This window comes from Larimichthys crocea, chromosome III, assembly GCF_000972845.2.
Source record: "Larimichthys crocea isolate SSNF chromosome III, L_crocea_2.0, whole genome shotgun sequence".
Classification (NCBI taxonomy): Eukaryota; Metazoa; Chordata; class Actinopteri; family Sciaenidae; genus Larimichthys; species Larimichthys crocea.
Window position 1 is genome coordinate 51,630,945 of NC_040013.1, and position 21,911 is coordinate 51,652,855.

At 39.4% G+C, this 21,911-nt stretch overlaps 3 protein-coding genes across 4 annotated transcripts; all 3 read right to left on the minus strand.

Moving 5' to 3' along the window:
• Positions 1-3,386, minus strand: gucd1 (guanylyl cyclase domain containing 1). The gene is made up of 6 exons (XM_010740223.3): positions 3,007-3,386; positions 2,842-2,926; positions 2,537-2,702; positions 2,366-2,457; positions 2,039-2,280; positions 1-1,155 (listed from the first exon to the last, which is right to left on the minus strand). Exons 1-6 carry the CDS (start codon positions 3,011-3,013, stop codon positions 1,064-1,066), a joined length of 684 nt encoding a protein of 227 aa, XP_010738525.1. The 5' UTR covers positions 3,014-3,386; the 3' UTR covers positions 1-1,063.
• Positions 3,387-4,618: 1,232 nt separating this feature from the next.
• On the minus strand, positions 4,619-8,179 carry p2rx4b (purinergic receptor P2X, ligand-gated ion channel, 4b). The gene is made up of 12 exons (XM_010740228.3): positions 8,049-8,179; positions 7,775-7,922; positions 7,033-7,104; positions 6,274-6,346; positions 6,069-6,165; positions 5,903-5,983; positions 5,667-5,808; positions 5,398-5,537; positions 5,221-5,314; positions 5,055-5,120; positions 4,856-4,960; positions 4,619-4,750 (listed from the first exon to the last, which is right to left on the minus strand). Exons 1-12 carry the CDS (start codon positions 8,177-8,179, stop codon positions 4,718-4,720), a joined length of 1,182 nt encoding a protein of 393 aa, XP_010738530.2. The 3' UTR covers positions 4,619-4,717.
• Positions 8,180-9,391: 1,212 nt separating this feature from the next.
• zbtb26 (zinc finger and BTB domain containing 26) lies at positions 9,392-14,258 on the minus strand. Of its 2 annotated transcripts, none has more exons than XM_010756648.3 (2): positions 13,992-14,258; positions 9,392-12,761 (listed from the first exon to the last, which is right to left on the minus strand). In XM_010756648.3, the coding sequence occupies exon 2, from the start codon at positions 12,745-12,747 to the stop codon at positions 11,440-11,442; it is 1,308 nt and encodes a 435-aa protein (XP_010754950.1). In that variant the 5' UTR covers positions 12,748-12,761; positions 13,992-14,258; the 3' UTR covers positions 9,392-11,439. The 2 variants fall into 2 exon arrangements, with proteins under 2 accessions (XP_010754950.1, XP_027134257.1); XM_027278456.1 differs by lacking the exon at positions 13,992-14,258 and adding an exon at positions 13,743-13,982.
• Between the last annotated feature and the right edge of the window lie 7,653 nt (positions 14,259-21,911).

Below are 21,911 nucleotides of genomic sequence, written 5' to 3' on the forward strand. Positions count from 1 at the left end.
TATGTTCAAATCCTTTAATCACAACATAATAAATGCAGCTCTATGTTGAATTAAAAAATAACGTTTGTGGTTTAAAATGTGGAAGAAATCACATTTCATGGATCCAGAAAAGTAATTTCATGGTGACATGATCTTAAATAACAACTGTGTCCGGTCTGAGTAGCATAGTGCAAAAACGTGTACGTAATAACAAAATGAAAAAAAAAAAAAAAAAAAAAATCACCTGGTCTTCACTGGTTTCAACAGAGAACAAGACTGAGCCCACGTCACACCTTCATTCTGTAACATGTTCAAAGCAACCAAACACTGTAATCATCCACCCGGCAACAACAAAACAGAAGATGCAACAGGTGAGTGGATGCTTCAGTATGTCAGTCAACTGTCCGTGTTCTTCTGTGTGCAGACCGTGCTCCATAGACACACTATGGAGTGTTACGGTGAACTCGTTTTTATTTGATGTCACACTTTAGGGCTTTAATTACCTGAGACTCACAAAGCACGACTTCCTGTATTCCCTGTCGGTAGAATCATCAGAATAAAAAGTGACTGAGAAGATTTTTTTTTTCCAAGAAAAAAAAAGGCAAGTGGATTTGAGGCTTCAGACTTCAACACTGAACAGCACAAAAAAACTGGACACACTAAATGACATCATGAGCCCTGAATTATGTGCACAATATCTCGTGGTAGTTTGTATTCTATGCCATGATTCCCACATTGCATCCTCTGAAATACTCAGCTCAAATATATATGAGCAAATGTATGACACGGAGATGATCAGAATGAATTTGTTTCAGCATCTCATCATCTCTAAGATGTTAATCCTTCACAGGTCCTGCAGTATTAACTGTATAAGAGGGAACAGGAGTGGTGGATCAGCAGCTGAGTGTCTTTCACGTGAGCAGTTGGGGCTTATTTAGCACCGGAGAAGATGGCCCGGGGGAGGGGAGGATCTGTGACAACGGCGAACAGGAGAAGCCACTAGTCCGACACTTTTCACCTGCAGCATCGTGTCCCTATGATGATGAGCTTAGGAAGTGAAATTTAACTCCATCATTGCTGTCCATCAACTCTCCTTAAAGATGAACAGGATGTCTTCATCTGTCCCATAGCTCTGCCGGGCCTCTTCAAAGTTACTGACGCTGGTGCAGCACACACCTGAATAACACACACACACACACACACACACACGTGTAAGTTCCAAACTGAAGACACAGCATGTTATAAGATTATAGTAGATCAAATATCTTCCTCTCATTTTTGATGAATAATAATAATAATAAAATAATAATTTTCCTCTCACACCCAGGGGTTCACATTTTTCAGTGAGATGTCTCAAAAACTATTGGATGGTTTGGATGGCCATAAAATCTGCTGTGGACATTTATGCCCGCTTTAGTCTCCATTGTAATGACACTGGCATTTCTTTTCTTAACTTTGCCTCTAGCACCATCATCAGTTCAAATACCTTCAAAACTCAAATGATATTTCCATATCACGTGTGTCCACATGAGGTTGTAAGTCTTAAGGTTTTCAGCAGGCGAATGCTGAGGGGAGGCAGAATTGGTGTCGTGCCAGAACCAGAGCTGGGCAAACGGGCAATGTAACCGTAACCGCAAAGTCTTGTTTTTATGAAATAACAATCATTTCTATTAATCTATTGGGTATTTTTAGATTAATCTGTTAATTGTTTAGTCAAAATACTTATGATTTACAAATGTATAAAAGACAAAAAAGCAGAAATTCTTTCGATAAGGAAACAGGTATCAGGGCAAAAAAAGTTAGGGACGGGCGACATGGCCCTAACATAATATCACGATTTTTCAGTGTATTGCTATAATAATGATATTTTTGACAATATGACAAAATACATTACTGAAGTTTCGCCTCTACTGTGGAGCGGGTAGCTGTTTATTTTTAGTCTCACTGGTCGCTGTACAAAACAGTATGACACTACAGTTCATCATCAACCTTTCCCTTGTAGCCTTTTGATACTATACAGTTACTACTATAAAGTTATGATGCATAAGAGATTACTTACGATCAGAATATGCAGGGTTGTTGTAGAAAATACAGCCAGTGGTCCTGTTAAACCCGGACACCACCACAAAGTGACCCTGGTACTCTGGCTTCCTGCAGAAACACTTCTGGCCCACAGGCAGGAAGCAGCAGTATTTGACAGGCGAGGAGCAGAGTTCACACGTCAAGATGACGGCGTTGACCAACACTATGGCAACATGGCCCTGCTCCAGATGAGACTGGATTTCCTGAACTGTCACAGAGCTGTGGAAAGATAACCACAGACACATTTCAGCTTGTCTGAGGCCAGTGGTGTGTCCAAATGAATAATCATTAACAGAAAACTCACCATTTCTTCACCACCACTCCTTTGCTCTCGGCTTTAAGGAAGAGCTCATTCACTCTGTCTTCTTCGGTGTCAAAATGTTTCTTATAAAAGGACTGCAAACCACAACGAAAGACACCGTGAAACTACATTCAAAAATGGGGTTAGAACATAGCTTTAGACCTTAGAAAGTACCTGATTCCTAAAGCCCTTATCAACGCCCAGAGTCTGCGTGCAGAAGCAGTGTTTGATTCTTAAATGGCACATGAGGTAGGCCAGGTCAATAGTCCACACACTCTGTGTCAGCTTCAGCTCCCAGCATGCTCTCTGAAACTCCTCGTCACTGACTGGATGGAGGTACCTGCAAGATCGGACACACGCAGACTGTAAATCCAACAATGTCGTGTGATAATCAGATATTTTGAATGGTGATGGATGACTACACAATCCCAAAGGATTCATTAATATTCATGGTTGAATAAAGTTGACTGTGCACTTACTTCAGGACCATCCTGGAGCAGGCTAAGCCACAGTCCCAGTGGTACAGTTGCCGGATGACAGGTACATCCAGCAGGACAGCATCGTCTGAGGAGAGCCGCGGCGTTAACACATCAACAAACCAGCACTGCCACACAATGTCAGCTGTGCTCAGCTTAAAGACTCACCTGTCATTCTGCTGTATTCTCTCTCAGACGAGCGGCCGACGAGCTAACTCCAGACGGGCTGCTCGGTCTCGTTCACAGCATTTAAAAAGCTGGAGCTGGCTTTCCTCAGCGATGCTAACTGAGAGAAAGCAGCTGTCCAAACTTCAGCTGTCAGGCTAACATGAGCTAACTGTTAGCTCCGCGCTCCTCGACGCTGCTCGACATGTAAATTAGAAGTGAGCTGAACACAGGGAGTCAAAGTTAGAGAAGCTGTATTTTAACAAGTTTTTGTTAAGGCGCTTCTACCAAACAGGCTCTGCTGCTCCTCTCCTCTGCTGCTCGCTAACACACTGAAAAGCTTCGTGGGTTTGCTGATGTTGTCGCTTTACGTTATGCCGCCCCGAGCGTCGTGGGGGAGTCATAGCATGTCTTCTACTCATTTTTATAATTTGTTATATATATATTCTTTATTTAAAACAGCATTCTATCAGAAATACTGTACCATTCATTCTGCTGTTCACAGATTAGATACAGGAACTTTGTACAGTTTGGGAGACAAGGAGTGCACACAGAATGAGTAAAACATTTGTCATATGGAGATGAACAAATACTAAAACAAAGAGAATAGAGGGCCATAAAACTTACTAAAGAAGGGGGAGAGAGATAAATAATACTAAAAAATCACCAATCATCAATTTAACATCTATACAAAACCTGGGCTTTACATATTCTACCCACTTAACCCAGAGTTTTATAAATACATTTTTTTTAAGACGGAGAGAGATTGTAATTCCTTCCATGATATAGATATCATTTACTATATCTGTCCCCTCTTGTATTGTGGAGCATTCAGGAAGCAACCAGTGTGAGCGCTTTGACATGCAGACATCCAAATGCCAAACAAGTATTCATCAGGACGCCTTGCCTGAAAATCGACATTTTCTTAAAAATAAAGTGCTAAACTGCAGAGGCAGATTACTATTCATTACATTTAGCGATTTGTGGAACTCAGCCTAGAATGGGTTTATCAGTGATTGGCTTCCCGAGACCCACATTGACTCCAACATTTAGCATCTCCTCTCCTGTGCTTTCTGCTTTGGTGTAATAAAAAAGGTTGTACATTTCCAGTCCTTATCTGATATTGTAAGGTTACCCTCTCGCTCCCATTTTCCTTTAATGTATTCTGTAATGTGGGGTTTTTTCAGTCAAAAAGTCTTTGTAAAGTCTAGAATAACACCCTTAATTGGATCATTTTTGTAAGCACCAATATATATTTTCAGAATAGGATCCTCCAAGTCTGTTTTATTCTTAATGATATGTTCAAAGTAATTGCGTATCTGGAGATATCTGATTCAAGATGATAATGCTTCCTCAGAGTCTTTCAATTTTCATTTTTTTGTATATGAGCAGAATGTTGTTATTCACTTTGTGATCCAGGATTTAAATCTCTGATCCAGTATATTAGGTTTAAACCCAGGGTCATAAGCATACCACTGAATTATTTGAAATTTATCATCTAGTTTATATTCTTCACTTAATGTGTTCCAGAATTTTAACTGAGCTTTGAGCCGTCTTATACTAATTTTATACATTGACACCACATTTAATTAACCAATTTTATTGAAGAAATCATGTGACATCAAAGATATCTGTTTGCATGTTAATTATTAATTAGAGCCGCTTCGGATTCCACTGCAAAAAAAAAAAGTGCTTCCACGTTGATGTGACCGTGCTACTGGGTTCCATAGCTGGTGCTCATTGACACCTGTGTAATAAAAAAAAACAAAAAAAACAAAAAAACAAACAAACAGGTGAGCTGTGGAGTCAGGACTACCGACAGTGACAGATGTAAAATAGTAAACTCACTTACAGCTTCAGTTTCAGTGTCCTCATTCAGATATGAGACTTTGTGTCTGCTGTAAAGTTCTTTTTTTCTCATGCATGTCAACATAAACCAGTCAGAGACCATAGGAACCTATGGGAAAACACCCCAGTGCTGTGTGTCATTGCTTTTTCGAGAAAAATGTTAACATAAATAGATAATAATCATATTTTAACTCTCTACTCACCAAACTGAGAAATGATAGAGCTGCTCCCAAGTTCACTATGGTTGGTACAATTCCAAACTTTCCGGCCTGCAAGATAAATTGACCCCACAGGTTTTATTAACACAAAGAGAACACACACATGTTGTTGATGAAGTCATTTTAATTTTAAGATTCATTCAGGCCTCACAGTTCCAAATACGATGATGTCAAACCGGATCCCGTATGCTTTGATTAAGGTTCTAGTTTCTTCTCCACCTGGGGTCTTGAAGTACTTTGCAAACCTAAAAGCAGTGTTTTTTTTAAATATCTAAACATTTTCTGCTTAATCTGTTTATTAATGAGCATTTGTTTAAAATGGTTTCACCTAAAGTTGTATCCAGGAGCCACATTATTGATCGAATCTCTGCTGTCCAGCCTGCGGAAGCTGTACTCGGGGTAACACTTCTTCCTCGCCCACCAGTCCAAGTCACAGCTCCAGTCTATAATAATACCCAGGATACCGCCCTGCATAAACACAGAATAAAACATTTAAAATACGTTCATTGCCTAACTGTGTGTAAGTGTAAACAAGTATGACACTTTAATCATTGTGAAAACCTGAAAACTGAAGTTCAAAGTAGATTCTCAGCTTACTTTTGCAGACATTTCTTGAAATTCCTCTCCAGCCTCTGAAACCATGTGTTTGAGGCGGAATATAGGACAGTGAGGGTCTGTTGTACGATTAAATTCACACGTCTTCAGGTATGAGGAGTTAATATGTGGAAGTATGTTTCTTCTGGGGGAGGAAAGAAGACATATGATTGATATTATGACACACAATAAAACAATATGTTCGGGTTAAGAGCCTGTACCGAATCAGAAATACTGACCTGTTAACTTTGAACTTCGGGTATGTTATGCTGTTTTTGATCAACACAGTGAAGTTCTCTGCTGCAGCCAGCAGGGCTTGTCTGTGTGACAGATAAACAACATATAAAGCCATATCTACATTATAATATAATTACTTATAAATACTACACTTGTATATGGTCTTACTCAGGCAGCTTGCTGTCTATTTCAAGAGGACACCATGAGATCACTTCACAGGTCTGGACAGTTGTGGAATAGTTCTCGCACAACCCTGTTTGTATACCTGAGTGGAAAATGAATGTCAGGTGGTGTTTTATGGATGTTATCACATCATTTAGAGCGGATGTATGAACACACATGAGTCTGACGCCACCCAATGAAGAAGGCCTACCATTTCCTCGAGGATTACTGTATCCCTCGACACAGTCACAGTCATCCTGACAAACAGTTGATGGGTTTGGAAGCTGGAGGAGAAATCACCAGTGTTAATCTGTTAACTGCGTCATGATGCAAACTGTACATCCTTATCAGAATGTCTCTTTAGTAAATGTATTGGCCTGAGCAGGTTGGTGTGTATGCAAGCAATGACAATGCATTTTGATTTGTCATAGCAGGAAATGTTCAGGTGATCCATTAAGTCTTTGTATGGCGACATACTAATATATAGCAGGTCCAACACTTACCATGTTCAACATCTTCATCTAGTGTGTTAGCATGGTAACATTTAATTAGCACACAATATAAACTACAGTTGTGGCTAATGGGAGTTTTGCAGGTAACCAAAATACTGGACAAATAATTTTTTTGTCCTGATGGTGGCACAAGAGGAAAAGTCAGGAGATCATCAAAGTTATTAAGATTCATTGACTGTGCACAATCAGTATCAGTCATCAAATAATTATTGAGATATATATAATAATATATTCATATTGCCACCCTTAGATGTCTCTAACATGGCTAGCCAAACATGGTTCCACTTTTCCAAATATGAAGAATACTTATCATCCTAATGGGGATATGTTTGTACCTACTATGGATTGGACAAAACAAGCACTTTAAAGAAACAGCGCTGGGCTCTTTAAAAAAGATGAGAAATTAGCCTAAACTCTAAGATTATTTGGAGGAAGGAATATCAGAGAATAACACTCACCTCAGGACATCTGGACTGAGTCTGATCTGGTGTAACAACCAAATTTGTTAACACAAAGAATGAATTATCACCCTGTTGGACAGAAGAGAAGCACACGTTACAAAATCTGCTGAGAGTCTAGTTCAAACTAGAGACACATTGACTCACACAGCATCATATATTGAAGCATGATTGAGGAAAATGGAGATCAGCCAAATTCTGAAGGTTTTTTCCTTACCTGCCCTACTGAGATTCATTGTGTGTCCAAATAAAGTCATTGTTCACATCTAAACATGTGTGACGATTGCTTATCTAAGCTAACTGAAGTCATGTTGTGTGTCATCTTCAGTCACACATACACACACACACACACACACACACACACACACACACACATACTTTCTACAGAGAGACCATTTGTCTGTCTGAAACTAAAGAAAGCTAATCTTGACCTTGGGTGTTAGTCTTGCCAAGGCAGCTGTGTGTATCTCATCAGTCTAACAGACACAGAGTTGAACTTATTGAAGAGCCACAGGTACCTGAGGCCTCCTTCACGTTTACCAATGACCCCTGAGTGGCACAGGGAGCACTAAACCATTTTAGCTAGTAACAGTAGAGAAATTTCTTTTTAGCAGTGAATAATCTTACTCACAGTTATAGCAGAGCAAACTGGTCTATTCAGTTTGCTCTGCTATAACCGTGAGTAATATCATATCCTATGGATGATGAGTTCAGATGGAGAGTGATTACATTTAATAAATACCTTTGGTGGGATAACATAATCAGCCACGTCCCAAAATCGGGGGTCCATGTCAGAGGTGTTGGTATAGGCAAAGCCTTTCACTTTGGTGGTGACACTACTGAGGACAGAGTCTGTCTCCTGGTAGGCCTTCTGCACCACACACACATACCTGCAGGTTTACAGCAGTATGCGATCAAATCATTACAGTATTTCATAACCACTTTAGCTTTATATCCACATTTTACCAGTACAGTGTCAACAGCATGTTCCCAAGTCAAAGTTTGTTGGTACTTACCCCACCACATACAGCAGCACCAGAAGCTGGGTGAACCTGAAGACACATCCTAACCCAAAGTTAGGAATAACCAGTGTTTTGGGTGTTTCATAATCAAGCAAATAATGCAGACAGCTCTTGCAGTAGCTCATCGCTGCACCACACACACACACACAGTGTGTGACTGTGCAATGAGTGGACTGTTTCCTTATTCAAATGATTGTATTCAAATCATATTCACACAGTGAACACGTACCTGTAGAGAACATGCTGTATAGTAGGTTTAAACAAAGCATGTACAGTAACGGCTGGAGAAAAGCACTTAATATTTTCTGACTACAAATCTAAAAGTGGTTTGTCAGAAACAATTCAGGCAAATAAATCACTCTGTTACAGGTCCTTTCACCAGCATTAGAACAAAGTAATAACTGTAATGCATATGTATAAATTAGTTACTTTATTATATTAGTTAGTTACGTTATTATATTAGTGTTTAGACATGTCTAGGTATATTCCTGTGGCTTGTATTTTAACACAGATGCTTGTTGGTACTTTATTATAAAGTATTTATTCATAAGACAACAAATGATTGCTACTATACTATACATAAACACTTAACATTTTGTATATTTAAAGGTTTTGATTGGCATGTGGTGCATAATAGTTTGAACAAACATGTAGCATGCATACTGTGGTAATGAGTCATAAAGACAAGATCTGGCTGCAGTATTATTCCACCGTACGCAGGTGGAGTAAATACAAATACTTTAGCTGTTATCATGACATGTATGATGTCATATATTTAACATGGCAGACGCTGCACAGACCACAGATTTTTACTGTGTCATTAACCAGTGCATGTGTAAGTCTTTTACACTATATGTGACAGCCTGTAGGTAGCCTACACGTAGGTAGTAGCCCTGTCCACTCCTTAGCTAACGGAGTCAATGGAGCTTCTTTTCAGTTTACAATAAGGCAGATGTCTCCAAGAGTCCAAGTGTCACCTCAACATTCAGAAAGTACCCTGCTGTGTCCTCCTGTCTTGTCTGAAGGTATTCTGACTATAAACCGACATACTGCAGCAAACATGTGAAACTTTGATAGATCTCTCCACACATTTACATGCCGCTCTCAGATACTCACGCTGCAAACTCTTAACTGATGAAATAGCTTGTAAAACAGATGCACACGTGCACACTGAGGAAGGCATTAGCTGAAACATTTGTGCTTGTTATTCTGGTTTATAATTGAATAAATTCAGCATCGGCAATATGGCTTTTACATTTTGAATGCACTATATTTTTCATAAATACTCAAGTGTGATGTGCATGAATGGTGGAAAGTGCGTAACAACAAGACTTGCAAGACTCATTAAAAGTTTTTAATTTCATAACACACTGACTTCCATGAACACAGGACAGATACAATGTCACTTTGGTCCAGTAGTACCTCAGATATGAAGTCTGTATAAAAGAACCATTTCAGCTCACATAAACACTTTGGCATCCCATTTGTCAACGCTGTAGCTTGCCTTCAATAAAATATTATTCAACCCACACTCTTTCAAGTTTCTTTAAGTTATGATGTCCATGTTATATTCACACAGTAAAGAAAGAAAGGCTACAGTAGACTGTATACACAACATACAAATGAATATATAAATACAGACGGGTGACAAATAAAAGGAAAACTCTGAATAAATGAGCGGAGAAACATCATGAATGGGTTTGATGAGTATGAAAATCATATGTTACATCACAGTAACCACATCTCAACCCAACTGAACACCTATTGGACATTTTGGACCGACGTGTTAGACAGCGCTCTCCCCCGCCATCATCTAAACACCAAACAAGGGAATATTTTTTGGAGGAACAGTGTTTATCCTCCAGTAGAGATACACTGAAGCTGCTCTGGCAGCATGTGATGGCAAAACACCTTAGTAAGACACTTCATGTTTGTTTTTCCTTCAGTTTGTCACCCGTCTGTGTATATATCCATACACACTACTGCTCAAAAGTGTATAGAAGAATGAAAAATACTGTTGTAACCATTTTTAATTTGTTTTTCAGTTCAGAAAAAACATAAGTGACCTGAGATCATGACTGAACTAGAACAGTATAATTTGTCTCTAAATATTTTAGGATGCTGTTTCTCTTTGGACCATCTGCAGTCTACTCAGTGGTTACACTGAACAGGTTCAAACTGTGATTTGTCACTTCCAGTACTGTATTTTTAGTTTGAAGTTTTCAGAATAGATTTACTGAATAAACATGTCTGTTCATTCCAGCTGGTTTTAGACATTATTGTGCTCTGGACACTGAAACAGGAAACTGTTCCTGTTTAAATCAGCTTCTAGTTTCTTTAACCAGTGACTGCTGATATTCTTATTTAAAGTGGCTCAGAGGGATCTTTGCTCCTCTCTGTCCTCTCACTCATCAGTCTGGTTGAACCATTGTACAACATTTTGTTCTCTGTATATAAATCCTTCGTACTAAATAACATCTGTTTGTAAAGAGGACTTTCTGCAACCCAAAAGCCTGAAAGAACATTTCAAATATTGAGTATTACTGGCATCTGACTTTAGTGAACCAAGGTTTTGGGGCGACCGTGGCTCGGTGGTAGAGTGGGTCGTCCACTCGGTCTTGCTGCTCGAAATTGGAAGGTGAACTGACAGCTGGTGGGGTGGCAGTCTAATCTCCTTGCCATGGCCGTGGAGCCCTTGAGCAAGGCACCGCACCCCCTAACATCTGCTTCCCGGCCGCTGTGAATTGATGCCCACCGCTCCAGTATATATGTGTATATGGCATCTGTCACTATGTGTGTGTTCCTGTGCATGTGCATTCCAGCAGGTGCCAGCTGGATGGGATAAATGTGAAATTATTTTGTGTGTACAACATGATTAATAAAGTTTCAACTTACTTTTGTAGCAGGGGGTTCCTACTTTTGAACGCTAGTGTACAATTGTAGTGTATGTATGTATATATAGATATATATAGACAATGTAGATACATACGTTAATTCATGAATAATTAATGAATGATGTACAGTCTTTATGTTTCAGTGCTGAATTTTCAAGTACTATATGAAGGCATCTACAATATATTGTAGAAAACAATTTAAAAAAATAGTCCACAGTAATGAAGCTACAGTGAAATGTAGACCTATTCTTCTTTCATATTTATGTTCTCCAGTTAAACTCATCAGAATGAGGATGAAGCCTGATGTTCACTCATCTGTCTCTCTTTAACAATGCGAAAGAATAACAGGCAGTAATACTCCAGCTTCATATAAACTGTTCTTGAACTACTCAGGATGACTCAGTGGAGTAGTGTCCCATGTCGAAAGTCTCATTCCCCCTGTAATGACTCATGGCATCCAACAAAGCTACGAATAAAAATGTCCACAGATTTCAGATTTGACTAAAATCAAAGTCCAGCCCTCCGTCATGCAGGCTGCCTTCGTTTGCGTTGTCAAAGCTGTTTTTACCATGGATCTGTTTGAGGTGCTTGCGGAGAACTGGTTTATGAGCGAAAACCATGTCGCAGTAGTTGCAGCGGTGCGGCTTGTCTCCACTGTGTAGGTTTAGGTGATCCAGCAAAGAACACTTTTGGGTGAAGGTCTTACCGCAGATTTTACACTGGAAGGGCTTGATGCCGGCGTGAACTCGCATGTGTCGGTGCAGGTTGCCCTTCTGCGTGAAGGTCTTGCCACACAGGAGGCACATGAACAGCTTGTGCATCTTGAGGTGGTTGGCATAGTTCTCCAGCTGACGGAAGACCCGGGCGCATTTCGGGCACTGGTGGTACCACTGGAGAGGTTTGTCATAGTTCCTCTGGTGCCCGCTATGTTTCTCTGCAGGAGGAGATGGAGGAGGGGGACTGAGCGGGTATCCTGACACGCCGGGTGGAACCGCCATCTCACTGCCACGACTGTCCACAGTGGAGTTGATGAGGGAGTGCTGAGGCTCAGGGGAGTGCAGGGAAGCAGGTGGGCTGGTGGGGAAGTGGCCAGTGATGGAGTTTTCTGCTACGTCCGACACAGACTCCACTTTTACTATAGTGATGTCACTCTCCATCGTACTGTGCCTTGGACGTCTGCCTAAGATCTGTGGAGGAGACTTAGGCTGTATGATCACATCATCATCATCATCATCTTCGTCGTCGTCGTCATCATCGTCACCATTGTTGTCATCCTCAACCTGCTCCAACTCCTCATCTTCCTGATGGACAGTCCGAACCTGAGAACGCTCTTGTTCTCTCTGAGCCTGGGAGGACAAACCCTCCTCTCTCCTCATATCCACATCCATCTCTAGCTGCCGTGCAGGCAGAGGTTTGATGAACTTGCTGAGAGCTTGAGTGCACTGCTCCACAATGTGGCCCATTTGGAGGAAGCTAGCCACAGTCAGATAATGCACCAGCTCCAGCTCAGGGAACTCAAGCTGACCTGTGTAGCAGGAAAGCAGCAGCTGCCGGCCCACCTCCGCCTCCTGGTTCATGGAGATCTGGACCTCCCTGGAGTCCTGCTGTAGGATGAACTGGTCCCTCAAGAAAGAGGAGCCTGCAGCAAACACTACCTTGTGACCAGGGACCTCCAACTGGTTGATGCGTACAATGACATCGCAGAAGCGCCTCTGGTGCCGTAGGAGGTTCATCTTCTGCAGCATGGTGTCTCCAAATGTTGCGAAGCGGAACTGCAGGATCACCTGGTTCTGGGCCATGATGAACCGAGTGCCTGTTGAGGACAAATCCAGACAACCAATCATCTCTCCTGAACAGTTTTACACTACAGACTGTCTAAATCTCATATTCTGTCTTTAACAAATGTACCTCAGATGGCATACAATCTTACACGCAAAGATAAATTTAAAGGTTTTGTTCCAGAGAATACTGTAAACTCAAATCTCTTTATTAAACTCTACCTCAAAGGCATGGAAACTAACTATGTTCTACAGTGAGAAAGACAGAGCCCATGTCTTAATTCAAGGTCCAGTGTGTAGGATTTAATGCCGTCTGGTGAAGTTTCAGAATTTAACCAACTGAATACCCCTCACCTCTCTCTCTCAGTTCAGGCGTGAAGGAGAAACTACAGTGACAGTAAAACTTGTGAAATACACAAAACATCCTATGTAGTGTTTGGTTTGTCCCTTCTGGGCAGCTGTAGAAACACGGAGGTTCAACATGGCTGAGGCCATGGAAGAGGACCCGCTCCCTCTGTAGATATGAAAGCTCATTCTAACATTACATAAACAGAAATATTCTAATTTCCAGGTGATTTTACACTAATGAAAACATAGTTATGAATACTACATTTAAATGATGTCAATAGATATCCTTAAATGTTACACACTGGACCTTTAAAGATAAAGAGATACATTATAACTACCACCGCCTGGTGTCAATCACACATCATGTCATCATAGATTTATCAACGTGTCATTTAACACGAGCAGTGTGCGCGTGTGGCTAACGCTAACTAGCCTGTATTTGTCTGGTCCTGACAATAGTGAGCAGCCTATGAGCGAAAAAAAGATGAAATACTGTTGAAACATACTTAATACCATTTCATTAAATACTAAAACACGTTTAAACCACTCTGACAAGTTGCAGTGTCGCCAGTGTGTGTCGATAAATAAAACATGAGTGTGTGAGGCTGGCACCGAGCTAACATCAGTGTTAGCTCGGCGCCGCCGGTCACGTCTGAGTATTGGCTTACTTTAGAGGAAAACAGACAGCCTGTTTATTACAGTAAGACAAACGATACGTTTGAATGACGTGACTCTCAATGACTAACATTAGCTGTAGCTATGCAGCTAGTAGCTGTGTGAGAACAATCAAGTCGCCTCCATGTCTCCTTTGGCCTACTGCTCCACTCTCTGTCTGATAACATGCAACACTGCAGCTAACTAACCAGCTACACTGGTATGTTCTTCCTTTTGTTGACACGGTAATATGTGTTGTGTACCTGTTAACCCCTTGTAAACAAGCCCGTTAAAGGTGTGTTTTCATCGGTGGGACACTGGCCCGTGTCTGTCTGGGGATATGACGACAAGTAGGTCTGTCTGCGGCTCCGCAGCTGCTCCACACACTACTACAGGACACCCCCCCGAAACGGAGTGTGCTCCAGTCTACGTGATTAAGCACAACAACTGCTTTAGGTTTGAGCACTAAAAATTATCTGTAAGCTTTAGACATAAATATTATAAAAATGTACGTTAATTGAGGAAGTTCTCTGAGGGGGCGTGGCGTGTAGTGAAGTGGGCGTGGCGTGTAGTCTGCAAGACTGCAGCTGCTCCCATTTAAAGGCGCAGCAGACTTTAGCTCTCGCCGCACTTTTTATTAAAATAACTTCCAGTATTCCTCTAATATTTGTTCTGTAGTATGTTTAAAATAATCCATAGTCTTATAGTCAACCAATATTGTCATAGTTTGGTGAAATTAAAGATGAGATATCTTCAGAACTCAAAACTCTTGATGAATGAAATGAATGAATGGGGGTCTGCAGCCCTGGAACATGTAGGGGGTTTAGTTGTTGTCGGGGGGAAACTCATGCATGCTGAGTGATGGTTCTGTAGGTTTTCGCATAGACATATAAACGTAGACGCCGCATTGAGCGCTGAATCGTACGTCGCGTCGCCGCCATATTGGATAAGGCAGAGCTGCCCTTACACTAATACAAGGAAATGGACTGAACTTCATAAAGCGCCTTTCTACAAAGTTCTTTAAGTTAATGTCTCTTATACACCCATTCACACACACACTAATATATCTGGGAAACAAACAGACACCAAAAACAACGTATGTAACTTTTAAAGTGATGATTATAAATGTTTACTCCTTATGCAAGCACCAAACCAACGTATGTATTTTTCTAATGCTGAGTGTTTACAGCTACTAATGTGTGTAACACTGTTACTGTGATGATAAATATTGAAATATTTATATTTAACATTTAATCTGTGTCTATAATAACCACATCCTGAAATGTAGATGTGACATGAGGGTTTCTGAGAAAGAGCACTAACGTGTACATACACGGAACAATACAAGCCTAGTTACAATACATACCATCTATATCATTATACATCAACAGTACTATGAATAGATATAGTATATATACGGAATATGTATATAGTAGAGTATATAACACACACAACTAAATAGAGTAGTACGTAGAGAGATTATATATATATATATTTATATATATATATAATAATATATATAATATGAATAGACACTATGATTATACAACACACACACACACACACACACACAGTTATATATATATAATATATATATAGATAATAATTAGTGCGTCAACTTAACGGTTATTTTCGTTCTGATTTAATTTTAAAGAATAACCGCTGTTAAAAAAAAATTAACGCATATAACGGCTTTTGTTTACTTCCGGTGGCGTCCGCCATTTTTGATGTGGGCAAAGTAGAGCTTGTTCCATATATTCCCAGGATAGTGTGTGTTGTGGATGGGGTATAAGAGGCATTAACTTAAAGCCCTCACGGAGACTGCGCCTGGCCGGTCCGCCCACAGTTTGCCCTAGCTAAACCGGCCCTGCGTGTAGTTGTTTACGGGCAAATCATGCCACATCAATTGGCGGACATGTTAACGCTATCGCAACAACGGACCAACCTGCCTCAAATGCGGCCGTCCCTATGTATATGTCTATGATCTATCCTAACTAAAGGAGAGTCCTAGGCGGAAAGATGGATAAGGAGGATTTTTTTATGTGGGGAAACATTCATTTTAAAAAGTTGCACGATGGCTTGTTGGACAAAAACAAGCTAATTTGCACACGTTTGCAAAGCCGAATTTAAAATTCTCACAGAATAACACGACTTAAACATATCACCTCAAAGCAAAACACCCTGTCACACTACGGAGTGTGTGCACTCGTCAGTATAATTTCCTCATTCGGGCTGTTTTTTTCTGTTTGACTGTGCATATGTGCACCTAAGCCATACATGATGAATTAATATATACTTTCTCTGTGTTTTATTTTACATTAATCTGATCATTTTACATAAATAAATATTCATTATAAGCTTCAGTCCAGAAAAATGCATTTAATGTATTTGATATATTTATTGATAGATTAATCGGATTAATCGCGATTAATTACAGAAATTTTGCGATTAATTAGTTAATTTTTTTTAATCGATTGACAGCCCTATAATATATATATATATATATATACACACACACCAACACATACATGTGTACTAATATGTATGTATATAGTGCATGTGTATGTACACGTTGGTGCTCTTTATTCAGAAAACCCTGATGTGCTAGCAAATTAGCATTAGCAATTAGCAAACATTAGCATGTTAACATTAGCTTGTTAACGGTGACGCGATAGCAATTATCATTAGCCTGTCAATATTAGCATGTTACCATTAATATGTTAACGCTGATGCGCTAGCAATTAACATTAGCATGTTACCATTAATATGTTAACGCTGATGCGCTAAGCAATTAACTTAGATGTTAGCATTGAGCATGTTTAACATTAGCTTGTTAGCGGTTGACGCGATAGCAATATCATTAGCCTGTCATATTAGCATGTTACCATGAATATGTTAACGCTGATGCGCTAGCAATAACATTAGCATGTTACCATTAACAGTTAGCGCTGATGCGGTGACGCGCTAGCATTAAACATGTTAACATTAGCCATGTATTTAATTCCTTAATGGTGAATGCAATTAGCATTAGCATAGTTAGCATTAGCCTTTTAGCAATTAACATGTATTTAATTTCTAGTGGTTAATGTTAATTAGCACTAATTTTAGCATTGCTAACGCACTAGCTGCTCTGCTATCTCTGTGTGTCATTTTAGACAGCCAAGTTCCCAATTAAGCGCCAAAACTGCTAAGATGGCCGCCGCTGGGCTTCTCCCCCCTCTCCTCTTCAGGCAGGCTTGAGGTTCCAAGCAACCAGGAACCTAACAGCTCTTTCAGCACACTCAATAAATAAAATTGTAAACAATGGCTGTGAATGTCTCCATTCATTTTGGTGGTGATTTTTTTTTTAAAGGTGTGCTTCCGAGTTCTCCGCAAACTCTGAAACAAGTTGAGTCACGCTTGAAACAGGTTAGTGTCTCACCCTGCAGCACGCCCCAAGTACATTGTGTTAATTATAAATAAATAATATACATATCATTATCAAATTATCATTAATAAATTAGCTAGCATGTTTCATGCAGCATTTTAATTTAACGCATAGACCAATTGACTCTGTAAAAATATAGGATGTAGTGAAGGTTCAGTGTATGTCTAATGTATTTCAGTGCGGATCTCAGGAATAGTCCAGTGCTGTGTGACGTAATCTGGTGGAGAAGCTCGGGGTCACTGAAGAGATGTTTGGATAACAGAGAGGCAGCTGAAACTTTGTAAGTACAAGCTGTGGCAAAGTCTTAGCAGATTTTATCAAAATGGCAGCAAAGCTTCTTACCCTACATATATGCTAATTCACTGGATAAAAAATTGAACATTGCGTGTGTGAGAGGTCAGTCCAGGCTGATGCTAAATAGAAAAAAAAAAATAAAAAAGGATCCTGAGCTGAAGAAGAAATCCGTATTATAGGAAGGAGTAAAGAGGTCATGACAACATGAAAAGTGTGAAATGTTATTAGAATAACTATCTGAAAATATTCCCCTTAGCCTGAATTTTAAATGGATACTTTTCAATATATATATATATAAAATATTCAAATATTTTAAGATTTCCACGTTCCTTGAGGTTGCATTAAAAAAATGTTCTACAGGTTCATTCGGATAATTTAGTTTTTGTCACCAGCTTTTAACATCCTGCTCTGAGATCTGTTCCTGTGTTGATCTGGCTGTAGAGACACAGTCCGCTGCCTCAGCAGCTGTCTCCATAACTCCATAATCTGTGTCTGACCCTCCAAAACTTTAGGCTTCAGTCCCCAGACCATCCTAAACTTCAGAGGTTGTAGTGGCTTGTGACGATGGTTTCCTCCAGTTTATTTTGTTCATATAAATTGAGGGGAATATGAATTTGTGGATGTTCAAGTCTAAATTAAAAAAATCTGATGAGCCATTTGATCATGTTCACCTCTAGTCAAATGGAGCAAGGTGCACTGAGCTCATGATGAACTGAACATTTCAAATGTTGATATACGGCCCACAGGCCTTGCTCAATCTTAAGTGTCCACGTCAGTGATTCATAGCCAAGATGAGTTTTTCTCTATTTTAGCAACAACTTTATTACTGCGGTCGAGCTGTCAAACCTGCAGCTCGAGGTGAATCAGACACTTCTATTTCTCAGGTGTTAAGCGGTTGTTTCAAAGAAACCTGTCTTCTGCTTCTGTAGTGGTTTTCAGCCTGCCAGACCTCTTCCTGTCAGTTTCTTCCACTTTACTGTCTTTTTGAGGGTGTAAGAACGAGGGCTTGAGACTCTGGACCTCACTCTCAACAAAGTTTGGAAAAAGGCGCCCCCTCCACTCTGACTTAGTTTACTTGCTTAGTTTTGCTAAATTTCTAGATGTCTATGGTGATGCTATTTGATCCCTTATTGACACTCCTAAGATGTTCATTAGTTTCTGACTCTGGGAAAAACGGTAAGATTAATGGTCTGTCTGGCTTCCTTTGTTAACAGCCCTTTTCTTGCTGTTAGTATAGCACTATATTGTTTCCTGCAGTGTGATATTGTCCAAATAATGCTCCAGAACTGTTTGTTACAACACTGCTTTATACAGAGGGTTTGTCAGTACCATCAAACGTTGTTTAGAATAGTTTGCAACACATTTCAAGTTTAATTTACTTCCACTGCTGCAGAACTACAGTTTGTTAACCCATAATTTGTCCTTTATTACTTAATTTTACCTTATTTGACCTCATTCAGTTCAAGTTTTCCATTACCATTGTACCATCAAGGTGTTTTAAAACTGTAGGTGAGTTGTGTACATGTATATTCGATTCCAAACATACAACTCTGGAATATGGACTGATGTCATAAAATTTGTTCAGGGTTTTACAAAGTTATCCATATAATTTTAGCCTTTAGTGGAGAATCTGTTTGGAGGCATTTTATATCCAAAACAATAGGTGAACATCCAGCGGATTTAGTATTTAAGAAGCTTCGTGTTAACTCAACATCACTGAGGGTAAAATATCTCACAGAACAGTGGATCATGTTACATAAATTAAATGTTCATTTATTGAATTTAACTCCAAACCTATTGTAAACAAGAAAGATACTGCATGGTAGGGACTATGTGTAGGATTTCGAGGCAAACTGTAAATAGAGTGCCCTCAGTGTCACACACTGAAGTGTCAGTGTGTCTTTTCTTGAGTGTCTATAGTTTCTGAGAGCTTCACAGACATGCTGCCACAGAGGAAGAACGTAGTGACAGCTTCATCTGCACAGCTGAGTTCCTCTGGACCGTCATCTTCTTCTGGTTTGGTGAGCTCTGGTTTTGTTCCTGTAATCTGAATGAAGCAAAAATCTAAATTTTGTGTGTGAAGCGCCGTAGTCTGGTCCCCTCCTGAGACCAGTTTGTCTTGGGACACCCGACCAGGATACTCCAACAACAACCACGGTCCCAGGGTCACAGGAACACGCAAACCCTCTCCACCACGATAAGGTAGCGATTCTTGGAGAGGAAAGTTTATTGTTTTCAATGTTACATTACATTACATTACATTTCACTACATTACATTACACCACATTACATTTTAATACATTACATTACATTACATTTTACTACATTACATTACATCACATTACATTTTACTACATTACATTACATTTTACTACATTACATTACATTACATCACATTACATTTTACTACTACATTGTTACATTTTCCTACATAACATAATTACATTACTTTACATTTTGCTACATAAACATTACATTAATCAACTACATCTTTATCTTGTTCTCAATCTTCTCGATGTCAGAGGAGGGGAGGAATGTCGGCACCTTCGTTATCATGAGGACATCCTATTCGTAGGTTTGTCCCGTTCGTCCCACGGATACAGTGATGTCTTCTTCATCGACAGGATGGTCTACATCGGCCCAAAACAATCCATGATGATGAGGTTGTTGCCATCTAACATTCTCTTCTCCTAGGTGACATGCAGTCACAAGAAGACAAAGTTTCCATCTGACGACTCCTCATCACTGATTGTCATCGGTCTCTTATCCATCCATGTCGACTGAGCTGCCTCCTCTGTTCAGGACTCTTCTTCAGAGACTCCTCATCATCGACTGGATTCCTTCCCATCCAGTCAGACGAAGAAGATTACTCCTTCCAGCGTTTCCCTGGCCTTGGACTGTTAACATTACATTATATACATTAACTACATTAATACATTAATACAATTTACTACATTACATTAATACATTATATTCATTTACTACTTATATTACATTACATACATATATTACACTTACTACATATATTACATTACATTACTTTACCACATTATATTACATTACTGACATACTACATTACATTAATATTACATACATTACAGTTTACTACAGTAATATTACATTACATTACATTTTACCTACATTATATTAATTACATTAATTACATTTGACTAACAGTATATACATACATTACACTACATTATAACATACATATAATTACTACATACATTACATGAATTAACTAATTTTACTACATTATACACATTACATTTTACATTTTACTACATTATAACATTTACATTACATTACAGGTATATTACATTTTACTATAGTATATTACATTACATACATTACATTTAACTACATTACTATTAATCTATATTACATTACATTTTACTACATTACATTACTCTAATATTACATGTATACATTACATTTACTACATTACATTTTACTACATTATATTAATATTACATTTACTACATTATTACATTATATTACATTTACTTTACATACATTACGCTATATTACATTTACTACATTACATTATATTTACATTTTACTACAGTACATTACTCTATATTACATTTACTACATTACATTACATATATCACATTTTTACTATAAACATTACATTTACACTACATTACATTAATTACATGTTACATACAAACATACACACTACATTTACTACTACATATTACATTCTACATACTAATATACATATTTACATTTGCTACAAACATTACATTAATCAACACATCTTTATCTTGTTCTCCATCTTCTCGATGTCAGAGGAGGGGAGGAATGTCGGCACCTTCGTTACACTGAGGCATCCTATTCGTTAGGTTTGTCACGTTCGTCCTCACGGATAACAGTGATGTCTTCTTCATCGACAGGATGGTCTAACATCGGCCTCAAAACAACCATATGATGAGGTTGTTGCCATCTAAACTTCTTCCTCAGGTGACATGCAGTCACAAGAAGCAGAAGTTTCATCTGACGACTCCTCATCATCATGATTGTCATCGGTCTCATAGCCATCCATGTCGACTGAGCTGTCCTCCTCTGTTCAGGACCTTCTTCTTCAAAAAGACTCCTCATCACAGACTGGATGTCTTCCACCATCCAGTCAAGAGAAGAAGATCTCCTTCCAGCGTTTCCCTGGCCTTGGACCGGGGGTCCAGTCCTCATCACTGTCCTCCCTGCTCCTCTTACTGGAAACGCTAGTACCAGAAGAGGAGGAGGTGGGATCCTCGATCTGCTTGAGGACTCAGGCGATGATTTCACACTCAACATCAGCGCTTCATCGACCTCATCAGCACCCAGAGAGACAGTGATGTGGCCATCGTCTTCATCTGAGGAACTGATGCCAAAAAAGGCTCTGTCATCATCTGAAGAGCTGAAGGCCGAGGAGCCTTCGCCTTCAGATGAAGAACAGAACACTGAGAAGGCATCGTCC

Coding starts and splice junctions, on each gene's coding strand:
- gucd1 (XM_010740223.3), bottom strand. Junction 2,458..2,536: donor ATAAGGGCTTTAGGAATCAG/GTACTTTCTAAG, acceptor TGTGGTTTGCAG/TCCTTTTATAAGAAACATTT. Junction 2,281..2,365: donor GGAGTGGTGGTGAAGAAATG/GTGAGTTTTCTG, acceptor ATCTTTCCACAG/CTCTGTGACAGTTCAGGAAA.
- p2rx4b (XM_010740228.3), bottom strand. CDS start 8,179: ATGAGCTACTGCAAGAGCTGTCTGCATTATTTGCTTGATTATGAAACA. Junction 7,923..8,048: donor GTGCTGCTGTATGTGGTGGG/GTAAGTACCAAC, acceptor GTAAACCTGCAG/GTATGTGTGTGTGGTGCAGA. Junction 5,121..5,220: donor ACATCATCGTATTTGGAACT/GTGAGGCCTGAA, acceptor TTTATCTTGCAG/GCCGGAAAGTTTGGAATTGT.
- zbtb26 (XM_010756648.3), bottom strand. CDS start 12,747: ATGGCCCAGAACCAGGTGATCCTGCAGTTCCGCTTCGCAACATTTGGA.